Here is a 19,642-nt window from a genome sequence, read left to right on the forward strand (position 1 = left end):
AAAATTCCCTTGATGAAGGGACGCCACTACCGTGTGAATGGAATGCATCCGAAATTTCTGAACCCGCACAAAGCGATTCAAGGCCTTGAGGTCCAGTTTTGGATGGACCTTGCCTTCCTTCCGGCAAACATTAAAAAGGTTTGCATAAAACCCCTTGATATCGATCTGGAGGAACCCACTCTCGGCTTACCAGGCCAGGGCTCCTTAAAACCTCCTGCGTGGTTTTGGGGGGATTTCGATCCCTTGTCCTGAGGTTCAGAGGGACAAAAGGGACGCTTATGGGCCGAGAAGAAAGGGCAACTCTTTGCTCTTGGTAGTCTGCGGAAGCAGAGTACTCTTAACTTCTGTAAGACCCCTAATGATCTCCTCCATGGAAGCTCCGAACAGGCAATCTCCTACAAAGGGGAGATCAGTCAGGTCCGCTGACCAATACTTCAGCCATATTCTGCGGCGAAGGGTCACAGCCGCCACGGACACCCTGCAGGCTTAGGGGGCCGCATCCAGAGAGGCATCACAGATATACTGCAACCCATAAACCAACTGGCCTACCAGCTCTGCCAGGTCAGGAAGAGGCTGTCCCCCTTCCAAATCCTAGCGCAGAAGCTTTGCCCATTTCGGTAAGGTCCAGGAAACCAAGAATATGGCAAACATCGGCCTCAGAATGGAACCGTCCATGGTGAAAAGGAATTGGACCAGAGATTCAGCTCTCTTGTCAAAAGGGTCCTTAAAGGACGGAAAGTCCTCCACTGGGAGAAGGGTGGCTTTATTTAAACTAGAAATCTGGGAATCCACCACAAGTGGTACTTTCAGTTTCTTAACAGGGACTCTTCAACAGGATACCTTCTAGCAAAACACTTAGGTACCCCGACATTCTGTTTTGGGGAACCCCGCTAACTTGCGACAATGTTGTCGAAATAGGGGGGAAAGGGAAATACCTTTGTTGCCTTTGATGCTCTGGAGGTACCAAAATGTACTGGCGCAGCAGTAGCAGTGTCCTCCAATTTCAAGTTCCCCCCACTGCTGCACCAGCGGCACCACAGGTCCCAGTGCATCAAGCTATCGCTAGAGCCGAAAGAGGGAGACATTTTTCACCCACAGGGAAACACCACCACCTACTCAGGTACAGAGAGAGAGTGGCAAGCTGCACGCCGTGCAGGGATCAGAGAGAAGGAGAAAGTTCAGGAACTGACACTAGAGTCCTACCGCCGATTCACCGCTCTATAGGCTTCAAAAACATGGTCGCTGTTGATAGCAATGGGAAACTACAAGACAATGGCCCCCGGACTGAGATATATAGCAGCCATCCACCGCAAAATTGCGGCTTCGCACGGCGCCCGCACGTCTCCCGGGACCCCTAGAAGACCCCCAGGTATTATTATTACAGTATATTGTACATCAGTCCCTGCCCTCAAGGAGCTAACAATGTAAGGTCCCTAACTCACATACATACACAGTAGGGCCAATTTTTTTTATACAGGATCCAATTTACCTACCAGCATGTCTTTGGAGTGTAGGAGGAAACCGGAGTACCCAGAGGAAACCCACGCAGGCACAGGGAGAAAATGCAAACTCCAGGCAGGTAGTGTCGTGGTTGGGATTCGAACCAGCGACCCTCTTGCTGCTAGGTGAAAGTGCTAACCACTACACCACTGTGCCTCCCCACTTGGGGGAGCAAAGAAGAGCCCTGGCAGAAGCCCCCACCAGGACCATTCCTCCCAAAAATCACGTTTTGAGCAGCTGGCAGCGCGGGTTGCTTCGAATCAGAGACACGCTGCGACTCAGGTCGTGACCAGGGTCCTGCCCTACGCTTTCACTAAATTTTATATGGTGGATGTGTTGGCATCTGCGGATGCTGCCTTTGGCCGGAAGGATTTCTGTTGGCAGCTGTTGGAGAGGATTAGTCCTCTTTGAGGGATTCCTTTTTGTCAGGGGAGCTCCAGTTGTTTCCTGGTTGGCTACGTTTAGCCTTTGGGAAGTTTATTGCTGTGTTCTTCCCACCCATGTTGACACTGCTTTGGGACATCACAAGGGTCAATAAGATATGGAGCTGTGTCTGTCAATGAACGAAAGAGAAAAATTTGATTTTTGTCTTACCATAAAATCCTTTTCTCTGATGTTCATTGACAGACACAGCACCCACCCCTCTATTGAGTTGAGTTATATGATCTTCTGACACTGCTTGTTACAAAACTAAAGACTTATAGCAGGAAGTGGGAGTATACCTCCTGGGACTGCCCTATAGGTGTAGTCAAACTTTTTCCCGCCTAGTGTCCTACTCCTGTAGGGGGCAGCATAAACCCAAAGGCCAAGAAGATATGAAGCTGTGTCCGACAATGAACGAAAGAGAAAATAGAATTTTTGTCTTATTTATGTCTTACTATGAAATCCTTTTCTTGGAGACCACTAAGATATACAGTTATATAGTAATAACTAACCAAGGCTTATACTACCACATACAAAAGAAATGGACACTAGGCACACAGAAAGTGAAGGCCAGCCCCCTAGAGACTATAACCTCTTAGGTTTATATCTTTATATGTTTCCTTTCCCTATGTTGTATTTTACTATTACTTTATGTTCTGAACTTATTTGATGACTAACCTTCAGGTATGTCTACTGTTTATGAAAAGTTGTATTGATGCTCATTATAAATAAATAAAAATGTATTGTTAGAAAAATGTAATAAATAACCTTATATGACACTTTATTGAATAAATAACATGAAGCTATAAACATTATATTAAAGTGTTACTAAACCCACAGAAAAATCAATCTGTGAATTCAGTTAAAGCAGACCTTTTAGTAATTTTTTCATCTTTCCATCTATTAAATCTTCTGCCATTGTTGTTTTAACTTTGGATAGTAAAACATTTTTTTTCTGCCAGTAAATACCATATACAACCCAATTACTCTTTCTTGTCTGGTGATTTGCCTAGGCTTATGACATCATGCACAGCTCTCTCTCTCACTCTTGTGAGAGTTTGCCAGCAAGGGAGGCGGGATGAGTCATAGGAGAGCCTATGACAGCTGTAAAGCTGGAGGGGGCTGGATAAGGGCAGAGCTAACAGGAGTCTTCAGAGATCAATGAGTATTCAAGAGAGAAGAAATGTGCAGGCAAGCAATGGAAAGCAGTCCAAAAAGGAGAAAGGCATAGGACAAGGGGGAGCTATGTTCCACAATGGACTGTGAGGAAAGGGTTTTACTGTTAGTACAAGTCTTATTTTCTTCACTGTCCACAGAGACACAACTTTATGGTAATAAGCAAGGAAAGGATGTCCAATAGGGCGGGCACACCAAAACAAAATAGGCAAACTAGCCCAACAAGAAAAAAAAAAAAAGGCCATAACAAGAGGATAACAAGGACATTAAAGCGGAGTTCCACCCAAAAGTGGAACTTCCGCTTTAGGGAGTCCTGACCCCCCGACATGCCACATTTGGCATGTCATTTTTTTGGGGGGGGGAGCGGGTACCTAGTTTTGACAGGTACCCGCTCCCACTTCCGCTCGGAGCGCCGCGGCGCCCTGAGCGGAAGTTCTCCTCTCCCCCTCCCTCCCTGCAATCTTCTGGGAAACGTCAGAGGTCCCAGAAGATTGCCGGCCAATCACGGCGCGCAGCGCGACTCGCGCATGCGCAGTGGGTACCCGGCTGTGAAGCCGCAAACTGTAACAGCCGGGTGCCCACAGCAGTGATGCCGGCGCCGAGGGAGAGGATCGAGGCTTCCGGCGGCCGCATCGCTGGACCGTTGGACAGGTGAGTAAATGGCTGGAACTCCGCTTTAAAACAGCCATTAACTTGTGGAAAAAAACACAGACACCCAAGAGTTCACTATGAGAGCTTCCCAAAAATTTGTGAAGGCCATCAGATGTCTCCCACCTAGGATGGAGCTGGTGGGTGGATTTATCAGCAGGTGTAGAGCTCTGGGACTGCCAACATGCGAGTCTGAGAACTAGAACCTGACTTAGAGAAATAAAAGTAATATTTTGGTGCAGAATAGATGGTGTCAACTGGTGCTGTTCAAACATCATTCTTGCATAGCTAGGATAAGTGGTACTTTTCAACCACCCCTACCATCCACATCATCACTTTAATAATTTTATCCAGTGAAGACCCAAAAAGATGGTCTCCCATAAGGGGGAAGTTATAACACGGTATTCTTACACTGTTGTTTCACAGACCAACACTTAAAGCATTTGGTAACCCAACACTTCATATTCCTAATATGTTCCTGCTGTACCATGTACTTGTATGAGAAAGTACCCTGTTCTCTTTGTATTGCTTCCTTTGTGCAAAATCCTTGGTGTTCCTGCAAGTCCCCTTGCTTCCCTATTAAAAACCAACTACCCTAAGCAGAAGAGCATACGGTGGTCAGTTCTCTAGCTATGTTGGGAATTCAGTATACTCTCCTCCAATGATCAGACTTGTCCTGACACGCCTCACACTACACAGCCATTCATTGGGAAGCCCAGTGTGCTGCTGCTTCTCCTCCCCCAAGCTCTTATGCAGCTGAGAACATAGAGAACATGATCACTTTTTTTACCTAATTTTTTTTATACTTATACATGAATGCCTTGCTGTCCATTTCTTTTTTAAATAAAATGGGTTGTTTTACAAGGTGATCATTTACAATCACTTTAAAGAGGAACTTCACTCCCGCAAACAACAATGACTATTTTTAATACTAATGCTGCTAGCATTAGCAAATAAATGGGAAGATATATTATATTTACTAGTTTTAAAGTTTTTTGTTTTTTTACATTTCTTAAGTTACTTCCTGGTTTCTGGCCTAGGCAAATGATGTCATACCTCCCAGGGGTCTTCAGGAAGGGAGGAGGGGTTTTCACAGCTAAGCACACCCTCCTGCCTGCATGCCTGAGCTAATGGCAGATGGATTCCTAGAAGAAAATGCTATATGAATCATCTGCCCTTACTCAAGATGGTTACGGCCAGTAATGCGAAGGAGCATTTTTCAAAGTATAAATAAATAAAGCATGGAGACATGGGTGGTTGGGTGAGTCTGCTCTGAATTTTAGAACTTAATTAAATAGCGTTTTTGGTTTGTGGTGCTCAGATACAGTGTAGTTCTGCTTTAAGCCATATTCGCTCTGCAAATTTGTACTGAAAAAACACATTCCTGAGACAGAACATAGCATCTAGCACGGAGTTGCCCACAAGATCTGTTGTAATGCTCCACTAGTCAACGCACCAGCAGCTGCCTGATCTCAACTTAGCGATTTAGACCAGTCAACTAAACTCTAGAGTATAAGAAAAGTGGCAAGCAATGTTTGAAGAACATAGAATACAAAGCTTCCTCTGAATGCCTAAGTAGCACTCAGCCCAATTGAAATTGTTCTGGGAGAGGGACAGGAAGTTCTCGTTCCTCTGCTGGAACCCAGAGCTGTATACTGTGTGTAGCAAGTCTACATACAGCTTATACTCTGCACACAGACGCTGCAATTGTTAGTGAAGTAAATAGGTTCATCTGGACCAGCTTGATCCAAATGAAAGTTAAATGAAACATAAAGACCTTCTTTAAGTGTATTTTTTTCTACAGTTGGCAGTATAACCCTTGGTTACTTGTTACGATAAAGCTGTGCCCCTCAGAGGACAACAAAGAAATTACAAATTTTGATGACAGTTCAACCAGGTATTAATTTGATTGTTCAGTAAGCTAAATAAGGCAAAAACTATAATTTACCTTAGCAGAGAGATAAATAAAAAGTGAACATGCACATACATTTCAATATAAAAATGCATTTCAAGAAAAGAAAAACAAGGGTTATTCAGTCCCAAATTAAAGTTATTCTTTACAAGAAACATGAAGTCAGTGTTTTGCCCAAGCAGGAAAAAGCCACAGGTTCACTCTGATGGAGCTCCCGCCAGCAATTTATACTCCTCTTCCTCTTGCTTCCCTACCACTTTGTTCGGCAGAACAGATACAAAGACGTTAGACCTTTGTGTGTTTACACCACTGTGAGTATACTTGCACGACAATGAAATAATCACATACTTAGGGTCAAGACATGCTCTGTAAGTAGAAGTTGCTGGTAGGAGCCGCCAAAAAAAAAAATCAACCTGTTGCTTTCACTACATAGGCAAAGAAGAGACTTGGAATTTACACATGTCAACAGAACATAAAAAAAAAAATATTTGAAATAGAAAAAGTGATGACAAATTGTCAGTTTCATACAATCACCTTCACAGCGTACTCCTTGTTGGTGATTAGGTTAATGCAGCTTTGGACTCTGGCATATGCTCCTTCACCAAGAACCTCATCTTGCAGCTGGTACATGTCTGTATAAAGCATATTTGGACATTCCTATTATTTAAGCATATCATGAAGTAAACATGTCACTTAACTGAAATAAATCACCGGGACCGGATGGCTTGCACCCGAGGGTTCTTAAAGAGCTCAGCCAGGTGATTGCCAAACCATTATTCTTGATCTTTAAGGATAGTCTACTGACGCGTATGGTGCCAGCTGATTGGAAAAAGCCAACGTGGTACCAATATTAAAAAAAGGGCCGAGATATATCCCAGGTAACTATAGGCCAGTCAGCCTAACATCAGTAGTCTGCAAGATTTTGGAGGGGATGTTAAGAGACCACATACAAGACTTTAGTAATGAAAACGGTATTATTAGTAGTAATCAGCATGGATTCATGAAAAATCGTTCTTGCCAAACCAATCTATTAACCTTCTACGATGAAGTGAGCAGCCACCTAGATAAAGGTAAGCCTGTGGATGTGGTGTATCTGGACTTTGCAAAGGCCTTTTACACCGTTCCCCACAAACGCTTACTGTATATGGACCATAGGGTGAGTACCTGGCTAGAGAACTGGCTCCAGGGGAGAGTCCAGAGGGTGGTGATTAATGGGGAGTACTCGGATTGGGCGGGTGTGGAAAGTTGGGTCCCCCAAGGTTCTGTCCTGGGACCAATCCTGTTTAATTTATTCATAAATGATCTAGAGCAGGGGATATCTAGTACAATCTCAGTATTTGCGGATGATACTAAACTAAGCATGCCAATATCTTCTATACAGGATGTGGAAACCTTACAAGCGGACCTGAACAAAATAATGGGGTGGGCAACTACATGGCAGATGAGGTTTAATGTTGAGAAATGTAAAGTAATGCACTTGGGCGCCAGAAACACGAAAGCAAGCTACTCACTGGAGGGGAAACCTCTGGGTGAATCTAAGATGGAAAAGGACCTGGGGGTACTGGTGGACAACAGCCTTGGCAGTGGCATGCAATGCCACGCCGCTGCAAGCAAAACCAACAGAATACTGGCGTGTATAAAAAAAAAAAGGGATTCACTCCAGAAATTAAGAAATTATTCTACCACTATACAAGACTCTGGTCCGGCCACATCTGGAGTATGCTGTCCAGTTCTGGGCACCGGTCCTCAGGAAGGACGTGCTGGAACTGGAGAGAGTCCAGAGAAGAGCAACAAAAATAATTAGGGGAATGGAGGGCATCGACTATGAGGAAAGACTACAAGCACTGAACTTATTCTCCCTGGAGAAGAGACGATTGAGGGGGGATATGATATCAATGTACAAATACTGTACTGGCGACCCTAGAATAAGGAACACACTTTTCAGAGAAAGGGAATACAATAAGACACGTGGCCACTCACTAAAACTAGAGGAAAAACGGTTTAACCTTAAACTACGTAAGGGGTTCTTCACTGTCAGAGCAGTAAGGATGTGGAATTCTCTTCCACAGGCAGTGGTGTCAGCGGGGAGCGTCCATAGTTTTAAAAGACTATTAGATGGGCACCTTAAAGACCACAACATACAGGGGTATACAATGTACAGTTAACATCAAAAACACACACACACATCATAGGTTGGACTGGATGGACTGACGTCTTTTTTCAACCTCACAAACTATGTAACTATGTAGAATGTAAAAAGCTCAAAAAGAGTAACATGTACAGTGGTGCTTAGATGTTTGTGAACCCTTATGAAAGGGTAATATTTCTACATAAATAAGACCTAAAATGTGATCTGCGAATCCAACAAAAGGATTAAAAAAATAAATGCTTTATTTTCATAGGAAAAGTAGGCTAAGTTACTGGATATATTTGATAAAGAAAAAGTGTGCATTTCAGTAACTGGTGTGCCCCTACTGGGGAGCAATAACTGTAACTAAATGTTTTCAGTTACTGTTGATCTGTCATGCAGACTATGAAACATTTTAGCCACCTTATATGACAGTTTCAACTCAGGGATGCTGGTGGCATGAAATGCTCACTGCAGATCCTTCCACAAACTTTCTACAGGATTAAGTTCAGGACTTTGACTTCGCCATTTGAAGATATGAACTTTCTTCTGTGTCAACCATAAATGTAATCTATTGCAGCTTACCAACAATTGGATGTGGTAGTTGCATTTGTTTTCCTTTTTTTAGGCTTTTTTGCCCCTCTGTTTTCACCTGGTGATCTGACCAATAACAAACCCCCTGTATTAGTGTCCCCACTCCAGATGGAGGAACACAGGGGCACCTTTGGACAGCAACATTGTCAGTCTGGGAGAGAGTGGAATGTCAGATGTCCTAGCAGATTTAAACACACTAACAAACTGAAGCCAAACTGCAGCTCACAATGTTGTTTTAAGCAGTTACAGAAGTTTTTTTCCTTTTGGGATAAATAATAGGTGAACATTATAAGCATCCCTGTCAGTGGTAAATGTTTTGTCTCAACACTAACTGCTACATTTGCAGCAGAACTTGTTCTGTTGAAAAATAACAGATTTGCTGGTTGGATAACCAGGTTAAAATAAAGGGAAAGAAAGCCTAAAAAAGACAACAAATGGAGCTATTACATTTAGGAATTGGTAAACTGCAATATAATACATTTTTGCTTTTGGGTAAAACACCACTTTAAGCTTTAGGTAATGTACAGATACCCTGACATTTGCTTGCAGGACTTGTTGGTACAGTTTGAAATTTATAATTCCATCAATGATAGCAAGACATCCTGGCCAGAGGCAGACATGCAGGCCCATTCCATGAAACTGCTATACCAGGTTTCCTAGACGCAATAAGGTTTCTATTCTTGTATGCAGTGTTTGCCTTTTACAGATCATACCACTTTTAATTAAAGTTCAAAAATTCTAATTTGGGCCTAATTCCTCCACAATACATTCTTCCAATAGCCTTCTAAACTTACCATAACTTTATGGTCTTTAGCAAACTATAGGTATACAGAACATCCCTTTTGGATAGTAGTGGCCTTTTCCTTGCAATTCAGACGTGCAGATCATTGTTCCCTATTCTCCTGATGGTAGGCTTATGAACCCTGACATTCGCCAATGCAAGAGAGGCTTTAGATGTTAGTCTGGTATTCTTTAAGATCTTCTAGAGTACTGGAGTGGTAGAGTTCAAATTTTTAAGAAATACATTTGTAACACTTTTTAGCTAGGTGAGCATAATAACCCGTTTTTGGGGTCCCCAAAAAACTGTGTTGTTGGAAAAATTACTTTGTTAAAGCTCAGAATTGTTTTAAGGGTCAATTCGCACCAAAATGCAGTTCTCTGCAATGCACATTAGGTCATTTAACACAGGGCATAGATTCATGACATTCAAAATGAGTGTGTACCAGAATCTTGGAAAAATTGCAATTTTTTTGGGGGGGAAAGTACAATGTTCAGGATACTGTGCATTGTGCTACAGTGCAGCCCACATTGCATTCTGATGGTGCATTGAGGTGCAATTCAAAATGAATGGCATTGCAGCACACCAATGTATGTTTTGTGTACTACAGCACCGTCTTGTTGTAAACAGACTCAATAATGCATGCGTCCAACACGCACACTTTTTAATTATTCCATTGATTATATTAAATTACACAGTTACTTAGTTAGTCTGGCTGAAAAAAGACAAGTCCATCTAGAGGGGGGGAAAAAGGCAGCCAGCCTCCTGTTACCGGTCCCAGTGTCTCCAGTGCTCACAGAAACACTGCCATACACCATACCAGCATCCTAGTCACGGCTATACCCCATACCGGGGTCCTGATCACTGCCATAACCCAAATTAGCGCACTGACCACCGCCGTAACCCATACCAGTGTCCTGATCACCGCCAAAACCCATGTTAGTATCCTGATCACCGCTATACCCAATTCCAGCGTCCTGATCACAGCCAAATCAGCATCCTGATCACCGCAATACCTAATACTAGCGTCCTGATAACCACTATATCCCATACCAGCGTCCTGAACACCACCATAACCTATATAAGCGTCCTCATCACCCCCATACCAATGTCCTGATCACCGCCATAACCCATACCATTGTCCTGATCACTGCCATTCCAGTACCAGTGTCCCCAATTGTTTGCATTGTCCTTGGGCCTCCAAAAATTTAATAGGTAGTCAGGAAATTAGGTTCTTAACTTATGCCCCTAGCAAGCCTTAAGCTGCTCCTTCGATTTTGGGCCTCTCTTTGTGGCTAGGCTGTGGAAAAGTCTCACACATATGTGCTATCACCATACTCGGGAAGAGTAGCAGAATGTGTTTTGTGGTGCAATTCTACAGCAATGCTGCATGTGTGAAATATCTTATTAAACTGGCAACTTTGGGTAAAAACAGGTTTATTTTCATTTTCTAACTGCATTTTCCAAAAATGTGGCAAAAATGCCTCTTAAAAATTACCTTGGGGTGTTTACTCTCAAAAATCTATTTATTTTGAGAGGTGTAATTTTCACCCCTAGAAAGCCTGGAGGTGTTCCTTGGTTTCTGAGTCCCTCTGTGTAGCTAGGCTATGAAAAAAGTCTCATGCATGTGGTACTGCAATACTTTGGAGGAGTAGCAGAATGTGTTTTGGGGTGTATTTCTAAGTATGTTTATGCTGTTTGTTAGAAATATCTTATTAATTGACAACTTGATGTAAAAAAATACATTTTCATTTGCTTTCCTACATTTTTCAAAAACGTGTGTAAAAAATGAAGTTTTCATAAGACTCGTTATGTCTTTCAGAAAAATAACTGGAGTGTTTGCTTTACAAAATGGGTAATTTTGTGAGTGTTTCCACTGTCCTGGTGCTCCACGGTCTCCAAAAATGTGATAAGCAGTCAGGAAATTAGATGCATAATTTATGTCCCTGGAATGTCTGAAGGTACTCCTTGGATTTTGGGCCCTTCTATGTGTCTAGGCCAGGGTTTTTCAAACAGGATTCCTCCAGGGGTTGCTAGGGGTTCCTTGAGCAATGAGCAATTTCTGTCCCTGAGATCATTTCCACTGACTTTAATTTTTTCATTTTCCAAAAAACTGTGACAAAAATTACAACTTCAAAAAACTAACCATGCTAAATACCATGGACTGTCTATTTTCCAAAAAGAGGTAATCTGGGGGATTTTTTTACTGTCATGGCATTTTAATCTCTAATTTAATTAATCTTTAATTTAAAGAAATGAGATAGGCGGTGAGTACATCAGGACTGTACATTAGGACTGATCAATTTTCAATTATCTATGTCATAGTTTGTAGACTCTATAACTTTCACACATATTAAATAACACACTGATTTAGGTTATTTTTTTCCAAAGAAATGTAGCAAAATACATGTTGGCCTAAATTTATGAAGAAAGATCATTTATTTAAAATTTGAAAATAAAATTTCTAAAAAGAAATCAAAATTTTCGGTCTTTTTTCTTTGGACTTTATCGTTATAAGGTCTTATAGCTTGTTTTTGCAAATGGTAAAATGTTGGACTCCCCTGTTCTTTACAGTTTCGCCTTACCTGATTTACATATTTCCACTGCCTTCTCTATACTTTCCTTTTTCCCTTGCTTTTGTACTGAAAAATGTAAAAAAAAAAAAAAAAAAGCTGAAAATTGAAGGGGGTTAAAGTGTCTGGACTTGAGGTGGTTAAGCCTATAATCTACCAAAACACCCAGATTCGTCTCCACCATTCACTCCTTCAGTTGTTCTCCTCCTAGTATGTATGATACATGCATATTTTTAGCCCCCAAGTGCATAACTTTACATTTATCAACAATAAACCTCATTTGCCACATAGTTGCCAAATTAAACAGTGCATTGAGGTTGGCTTGTAAGTTGGAGACATCATGTGTCATCTGCAGAGACTTGTACTATTAAGCCCAGACTCTATATCATTTAAAAATATACAGTGGGGCAAAATAATTATAGGATCCCCTGCAGATTTTGTTCGTTTGCCGACTTACAAAGAAATGTAGGGTCTGGAATTGTAGGGTCTGGAATTGTTATCAAAGTTGTATTTCTAACGATATAGATAGATCAATCAAAAATCCAGAAAACCATACAAATGCTATAGATTTGCAGTAAGTAAAATAAGCATTTGATCCCCTACCAACCAACAAAAATGATGGCTCCCACAGAATGGCTTCAGTATGTGCTCATGACAGATTAGCCCTGTCAATTCAAGAAGGTGCTCCTAACGACAAACCGTTATGTGTATAAAAGACACCTGTTCACAGAATCTCTTTCTTCCATTCAAACCCACCATCATGGGCAAGACCAAAGAGCTGTCAAAAGACATCAGGGACAAGATTGTAGACCTGCACAGTCCGAAATGGGCTACAAGCAATAAGCTTGGTGAGAAGGAGACAACTGTTGGAGCGATTATTTGCGAATGGAAGAAATACAAAACCATCAATCACCCTCAGTCTGGAGCTTCATGCAAGATTTTGCCTCATGGGGTAAGGATGATCATGGGAAAGGTGAGGGATCAGCCCAAAACTACACAGGAGGAGTTTGTGAATGATCCTAAGGCAGTTGGGACCACAGTCACCAAACAAACCATTGATAACACAATATGCTGCCATGGATTGAAATCCTGCAATGCCTGCAAGGTCCCCCACCTCAAAAAAGGCACATGTACAGGCCCGTCTGAAGTTTGCCAATAAACATCTAAATGATTCAGAGAAGGATTGGGAGAAAGTGCTGTGGTAAGAGGAGACCAAAATTGAGCTCTTTGGCATTAACTCAACTCACCGTGCTTGGAGGAAGCAAAATGACCCTATGACCCTATGAGACTATGACCCTATGAACACCATCCCTACAGTCATAATGGAAACATTATGCTTTGGGGCTGTTTCTCTGCTAAAGATACAGGCCAACTTTGCCGCATTAAGGGGCCAATGGACGGGGCCATGTATTGTAAAATCCAGGATGAGAACCTTCTTCCCTCAGCAAGAACACTGAAGATGGGTCTTCAAGCATGACAATGACCTAAACCATACCTCCAAGGCAACAAAGGAGTGGCTCAAGAAGAAGCACATTAAGGTCAGGGAGTGGCCTATCCAGTCTCCAGACCTTAATCCTATCGAACATTTATGGAGGAAGCTAAAAGTTTGAGTTGCCAAGCGACAGCCAAGGAACCTTAAGGATTTAGAGAAGTGCTGTAAAGAAGAATGGACCAAAATACCTCCTAAATGGGTGAAAACCTGTTAACCAACTACAAAAAAAAAATCTTACTTCTGTACTTGCCAACAAGGGTTTTTCCACCAAGTACTAAGTAATGTTTTTGCTTGGGGATCAATTACTTGTTTTGATCACTGAACTGCAACTCAACTTAAACTGTTGTATCGTGTGTTTTTTTCAGGATTTTTGTTGATATTCTGTCTCTATCATTTAAAATACACCTATGATAAAAAATATAGACCCTTAATTTCTTTATAAGTGGGCAAACTTACAAAATCTGCAGGAGATCAAATAATTATTTTCCCCACTGTATTAAAAAGTAAGGGTCCCAACACTGAACCTTGGGGTTCACCACTAAGAACCTTAGACCATTCAGAGTATAAATCATTAACCATTACTCTCTGAATTCGATCTTTTCGGCAGTTGGATTTTTGCAAGCCAGTAGACTTTATCCTAGCCATGTGTGGGGAACTGTATCAAATGCTTTTACAAAATCCAAGTATGTTACATAGTTCCATAGTAGTCGAGGTTGAATAAAGACAATAGTCCATCCAGTTCAACCTGTATAGGTGTGAATCATTTCTCATACCCCTGAATGTTTTGATCCTTGAGATGTATGTCCAAGAGTCTTTTAAAAGTAGCCATACTCCCCGCAGTTACTACCATTTGTGGCAGAGAATTCCACAGTCTTGTAGCCCTTACTGTAAAGAACCCCCTGCGTAGCCTGAGGTTAAAACGCTTCTCCTCTAAATGCATTGTATGGCCTTGTGTCCTCATGCATTCCTTGCGACTGAATCGTTTTTTTCTATGCTCTGATCACCGGTGAGGTATTTGAAAATTGCTATCATGTCCCCTCTCACGCGTCTCTTCTCCAGGGAGAATAAATCAAGCACTTCTAAACGCTCTTCGTAATTAAGGTCCTCTAAACCCCCAATAAGTTTTGTTGCCCTTCTCTGTACTCTCTCTAGCTTCAACACATCCCTTCTGAGGACTGGCGACCAGAACTGGACAGAATACTCCAGATGTGGTTGGAACAGTGTTTTAAAAAGTGGTAGGATTATAGTTTTGTCTCTGGAATACATCCCCTTCCTTATGCATGCAAATATTCTGCCGGCTTTGGCAGCTGTAGCTTGACATTGCATGCTATTGCTAAGTCTATCTTCTACTAAGACCCCCAGATCTTTCTCCGTTTTTGATATCCCCAGAGGTTCCTCCCCTAGCATGTTTTTTGTTTTTATGTTATTAGTCCCTAAGTGCAAAATCTTGCACTTATCCACATTAAACCTAATTTGCCATGTAGTTGCCCACTCTGTTATTTTGTTCAGGTCATCCTGTAAGATTTCTGCCTCACGATGTGAAGTTATTGCCCTGCCCAATTTTGTGACATCTGAAAAAACTGAGATTGAGCTACTGATCCCGTCCTCAATGCTATTTATGAATAAATTGAACAAAATTTGACCCAGAACTGAGCCTTGGGGGACCCCACTTACCACCCCTGACCAGTCCGAGTATGCGTTATTTATTACCACCCTTTGGACACGCCCCTTTAACCAGTTCCGTATGCTATACTCACAGCCAACCCTTTACCTCCTCATTAGAAGAAATCATATTTGTTTGACAACTTCTGTCTTTCATGAATCCATGCAGTCTATTGGTTAAAATATTTTCTTCTAGGAAAATATCATCTATGTTGTCTCTTATTAGAATATTCCCAACTATGGAAGTTAAACTAACAGGTCTGCAGTTACTTGGTAGACTTTAATCCCTTTTTAAATATAGGCACCGCATTGGCCTTTCACATGCTTTTCCACACACACAAATATGTAACTTTGGATCATTGTCCTTAACCACTTGCCGACTGCCGCACGACTATATACTGCAGCAGTCAGCCCCCTGCAGGCAAAGTGACATACCGCTACGTTGCTCGTTCCCGCTCGCCCCCGGCAACGCTGATGATCTGATTGGGTTCAGAACCGATCAGTCATCAGGTCCAGGCCAATGATTTTTGGCCTGGACCTGTTGATCAGTCCGGCCCAATCAGATACCGTTCTGTGCCTGTGTAATGTAAACACAGGCACAGAAAAGACCCGCTCTCCCCTCCCATGATCCTTTTTGGACTCATCGAGAGGAGAGAGCAGATAAAACTGTGAGTACTGCACCAGCACACCCACACACACTTAGATAGGCACATTTCACCCCCGATCGCCCCCCCCCCCCAGATAACCCCTACACCCCTGTCACAACACACACTGTATACTGTATATAGCATTTTCCTATATACCCGTATAAGTGTGACTTGTGACCAGGTTTAGCACTTGCGGCCCTTCCTTTTACACTCAGGATACCCACCACCCCCCCCCAATAAAGATTTAACCCCCTGATCCCCCCTGATCACCCCCAGGTAATCTCTTCCCCCGTCACATTGCACACTAATACACACACAGGTAATATAGTGTTTTACTGTATTTTGTATTAGTGTGATTGTGACTTGAATTTGCGCTAGCCAGTTCGTTTCTGTCCCAAGGAGGTTTAGGGATCCCCCCTACACCCCCTGTCACAACACACACTGTATACAGTATATAGCATTTTCCTATATAGCCGTATAAGTGTGACTTGTGACCAGGTTTAGCGCTTGCGGCCCTTCCTTTTATACTTAGGATACCCGCCACCCCCCCCATAAAGATTTAACCCCCTGATCCCCCCTGATCACCCCCAGTTAACCCCTTCCCCCCTGTCACAATGCACACTATACACAGGTAGTATAGTGTTTAATTGTATTTTGTATTAGTGTGATTGTGACTTGAGTTAGCGCTAGCAAGTTAGTTTCTGTTCCAAGGAGGTTTAGGGTCACCGCCACCCCCCCAATAAATATTTAACCCCCTGATCCCCCCAGTTAACCCCCACACCCCCCAGTCACAGCCCACACTGCATACAGTATATAGCAGTTTCCTATATACCTGTATCAGTGTGACTTGTGACCAGGTTTAGCGCTTGCGGCCGTTCCCTTTATGGTTAGGATACCCACCACCCCCCCAATAAAGATTTAACCCCCTGATCACCCCCAGTTAACCCCTTCCTCCCTGTCACATTGCACACTAATACACAGGTAATATAGTGGTTTACTGTATTTTTGTATTAGTGTGATTGTGACTTGAGTTAGCGCTAGCAAATTATTTTCTGTCCCAAGTAGGTTTAGCGCAGATCCCCAGCGCATAGTTAGAAATAACCCCTTGATTACCACACACACACTCACACACACACACACACATACACTTCCATTACTAGTATAGTGTTTGAACAGATCAATATCTGATCTGATCAGAACTATACTAGCGTCCCCATAGTTTAGAGTTCCCATAACGCTGTGTTTTCACGATCAGCACTGATTCCTGCCAGCACCTGCTTTTAACTCCTCCTCCCAGCCCACCCCACCCAGCCAAGTGCAGTAATCAATAGATTACTGTCACTTACAAAAAAACACAACACACAAAACCGCTGTGTTAGCAGAGTCAGGCCTGATCCCTGCTAGCATTAGCAGTTTTTTTTGGTAGCGGTTGAAATAGTCCTTGACAACCAGGTGCTTTTTTTTACCTGTGAGTCACACTACTGTACCATTAAATTTAGTTACTAAAATGACCAAACGGTGGTACAGTAGTGCAGAGGCTTACAGTATACTGACCATGTCAGATGAGAGCGAAGGGGAAGCCTCACTGGCAGATTTAGGGTCAGTATACAAACCTGAAGTGAGCAGCAGCTCCCTGACAGATAGCTCTGATGGGTCCCTGTTAGAACCAGGCGTACCGGACCCCATTCTGGAGTTGCTGAGGTGCAGGAATCGCAGGGTGCTCGTAACGTGGCGATTCCCATAAGTGCACTTGAAGCTGGTCCGGTGGCTAGCACAAGTAGTGGCCCGCAGCCACCGCGTATTCGAAGACAGGCCCGTAGAGCCCATAGTGCCCTCCCTGATGTGCTGGCATATCCCAATTGGCAACCAACTGATACTACAGCGCCAGTACTTCCCCCATTCACTGTCCAACCTGGAATACACGTGGAAACAGCCAATTTTACGCCCCTGAATTCTTATGAGCGGTTCTTCACGGAAGATCTTTTCAGATCTATTGTGGATCAATCAAATTTATATGCACAACAATTGCTGCTATATTGGTCCACTAGCCCAATTCACCATATGCGCGTGTACTCTGCCTCCATGTCCAGGGTGAGATAAGAGCAAATTCTGCGATTTATGCATTTCAACGACAATGAAATCTGTCGTCCTCGGGGAGACCCTGAATATGACCGGCTCCACAAAATTCGGCCCCTCGTAGACCACTTCAATCATCGGTTTGCAGCCTTGTTTACCCCACCATAGTTTGTAGACGCTATAAATTTTGCGCAAACCAATAAAAATACGCTCATTGAGATTTTTTTTGTCAAAGACATTTTTTAAAAGACAAAGTTGAAAATGTCATTTTTTCTCGAAATTTTCGCTCTTTTTTTATTAATATCGCAAAAAATAAAAAAGCGCAGAGGTGATCAAATACCACCAAAAGAAAGCTCTGTTTGTGGGAAAAAAGGACGTAAATTTCATTTGGGTACAGCATTGCATGACTGCGCAATTGTCAGTTAAAGTCACGCAGTGCAAAGTTGAAAAAAGGGGTCTGGTCTTTGAGCAGCCAAATCCTCCGGGGCTTAAGTGGTTAATAAATAGATGCATAAGTAAAATGTTTTTTTTTTTTTTTATATATATATTTCTTTATTATTTTCCAAATTTATACTTTATCATCATTATCTATTAAATTTCCCAAAGGACATAATCATCTGAGAAAAAATATGACATACACAATAAATAAAAACCATTCCCAATCCCATTATCTATTCCACCCTCGGGCTGGAACTTGTGTACTACATCCGGTGTGTTATACCACCTAGCTATACATTTATAGTTAATTTCTGCAGTATTAACATCTACTGCCGAATTATGCACCAGCCTCAGACTCTTTTCCATGTGAAAATCTTCTCCTCGTGTACCCAGTTCCTTTTCCCATTTTCCTATAAATGGCGGCACTGCCGGCCCCGTTATTGCCACCAAAATTTTATAAATATTCGATATGTTATTCATTACCTTTTCTGATGAACAAATCTGTTCGAAAGGAAGTAACTCTTTTTCTGTTCTCAGTGGGTGAGGTAGCGAAGCCACAAAGTGTTTTAGCTGGCAATAGTGCCATTCATCCACCTTCCAATTCATTTTTAATTGTAAATCAAACAAAGTGCAAATTTTCCCATTTACCAAAATATCCTTTAACCGTGCATCATCGTCTCCTATCTAATACCCATGTACTTTACCCTCTCCATGTGGTAGTAAAATGTTTTTGACTACTTTAACTTGGTTCTCAGTATACTTGTGTGAAAAACAAATACTTACTGTGTTAAAGAACCACTATATATAAAATTGTATTTCAAATATGCACACACATTATCTCTATGAAATGTATTTTAAATAAAATAATGACCTTCAAATCGTCCAGAAAAGCTGTCAGTTGCTCTGCATCGCTTTTTCTTCTTTGTTCTCTTTTTGGCATCAGGAATATCAATGGGAGCACTAGATGGTAAATCTTTGGGAGGAACAAACAAAATGTTATTTATTTTTTTAAAAAGGCCAAATATAGTGGTCCCTTCAAACTTGAGGATGAATGTCTATAAAACAGGACTAGAAGGGGGTTAAAGTGTCTGGACTTGAGGTGTCATTGAATTTGTACTGCCATTTTTCAAGTAATACAGAAACAAAAAAGTAAAAGTACATCGTAACATGGTCATAACTGATAAGGCACATTAACGCAGTATTAAACGCTAAACCAAAAATGTAATATATTGTAGCTTACCAATCATTACATGTAGTGGCTGCATCAGTTTTCTTTTCTTTAGCTTTTTTTCCTCTGTTTTCACCTGGTGATCTGGCCAGTAAGGCCCCTTTCACCCGCTGCTCTCCGATCCGATCCTGTCTGTGAAATCCGGACGGATGGAAACCCTATTTTCCATCTGTCTGGAGGATCGGATAGGATGGGATGGGATGAGAATGGACAGGCAGTCCGTTCTCATCCGATCTCCCCATTGAGGACAGCGGGATCTGAAAGCTCCGTCTCTCTGCACACGGAGCGGAGATGGAGCTGTCATCCGCCTGCTCAGCGGGGATCCGCGGATCGATCCCCCGCTGAGCAGAAGCTGAAGCTGTGCGCC

General features: G+C 42.2%; 1 protein-coding gene across 2 annotated transcripts in view; it reads right to left on the reverse strand.

Annotated features, from left to right (window-relative positions):
- MKNK2 (MAPK interacting serine/threonine kinase 2) overlaps positions 1-19,642 on the reverse strand; it is a 186,661-nt gene that overhangs the window by 94,288 nt on the left and 72,731 nt on the right. For both annotated transcript variants that reach the window (XM_082265327.1, XM_082265328.1), the window contains exons 4-5: positions 18,919-19,020; positions 6,194-6,291 (exon numbers count right to left, since the gene is read on the reverse strand). In XM_082265327.1, coding sequence (XP_082121453.1) covers positions 6,194-6,291; positions 18,919-19,020 — 200 coding nt within the window. The remainder of the gene's footprint in view (positions 1-6,193; positions 6,292-18,918; positions 19,021-19,642) is intronic.

Source organism: Pelophylax lessonae (genome assembly GCF_965119305.1).
Source record: "Pelophylax lessonae genome assembly, chromosome: 1".
NCBI lineage: Eukaryota > Metazoa > Chordata > Amphibia > Anura > Ranidae > Pelophylax > Pelophylax lessonae.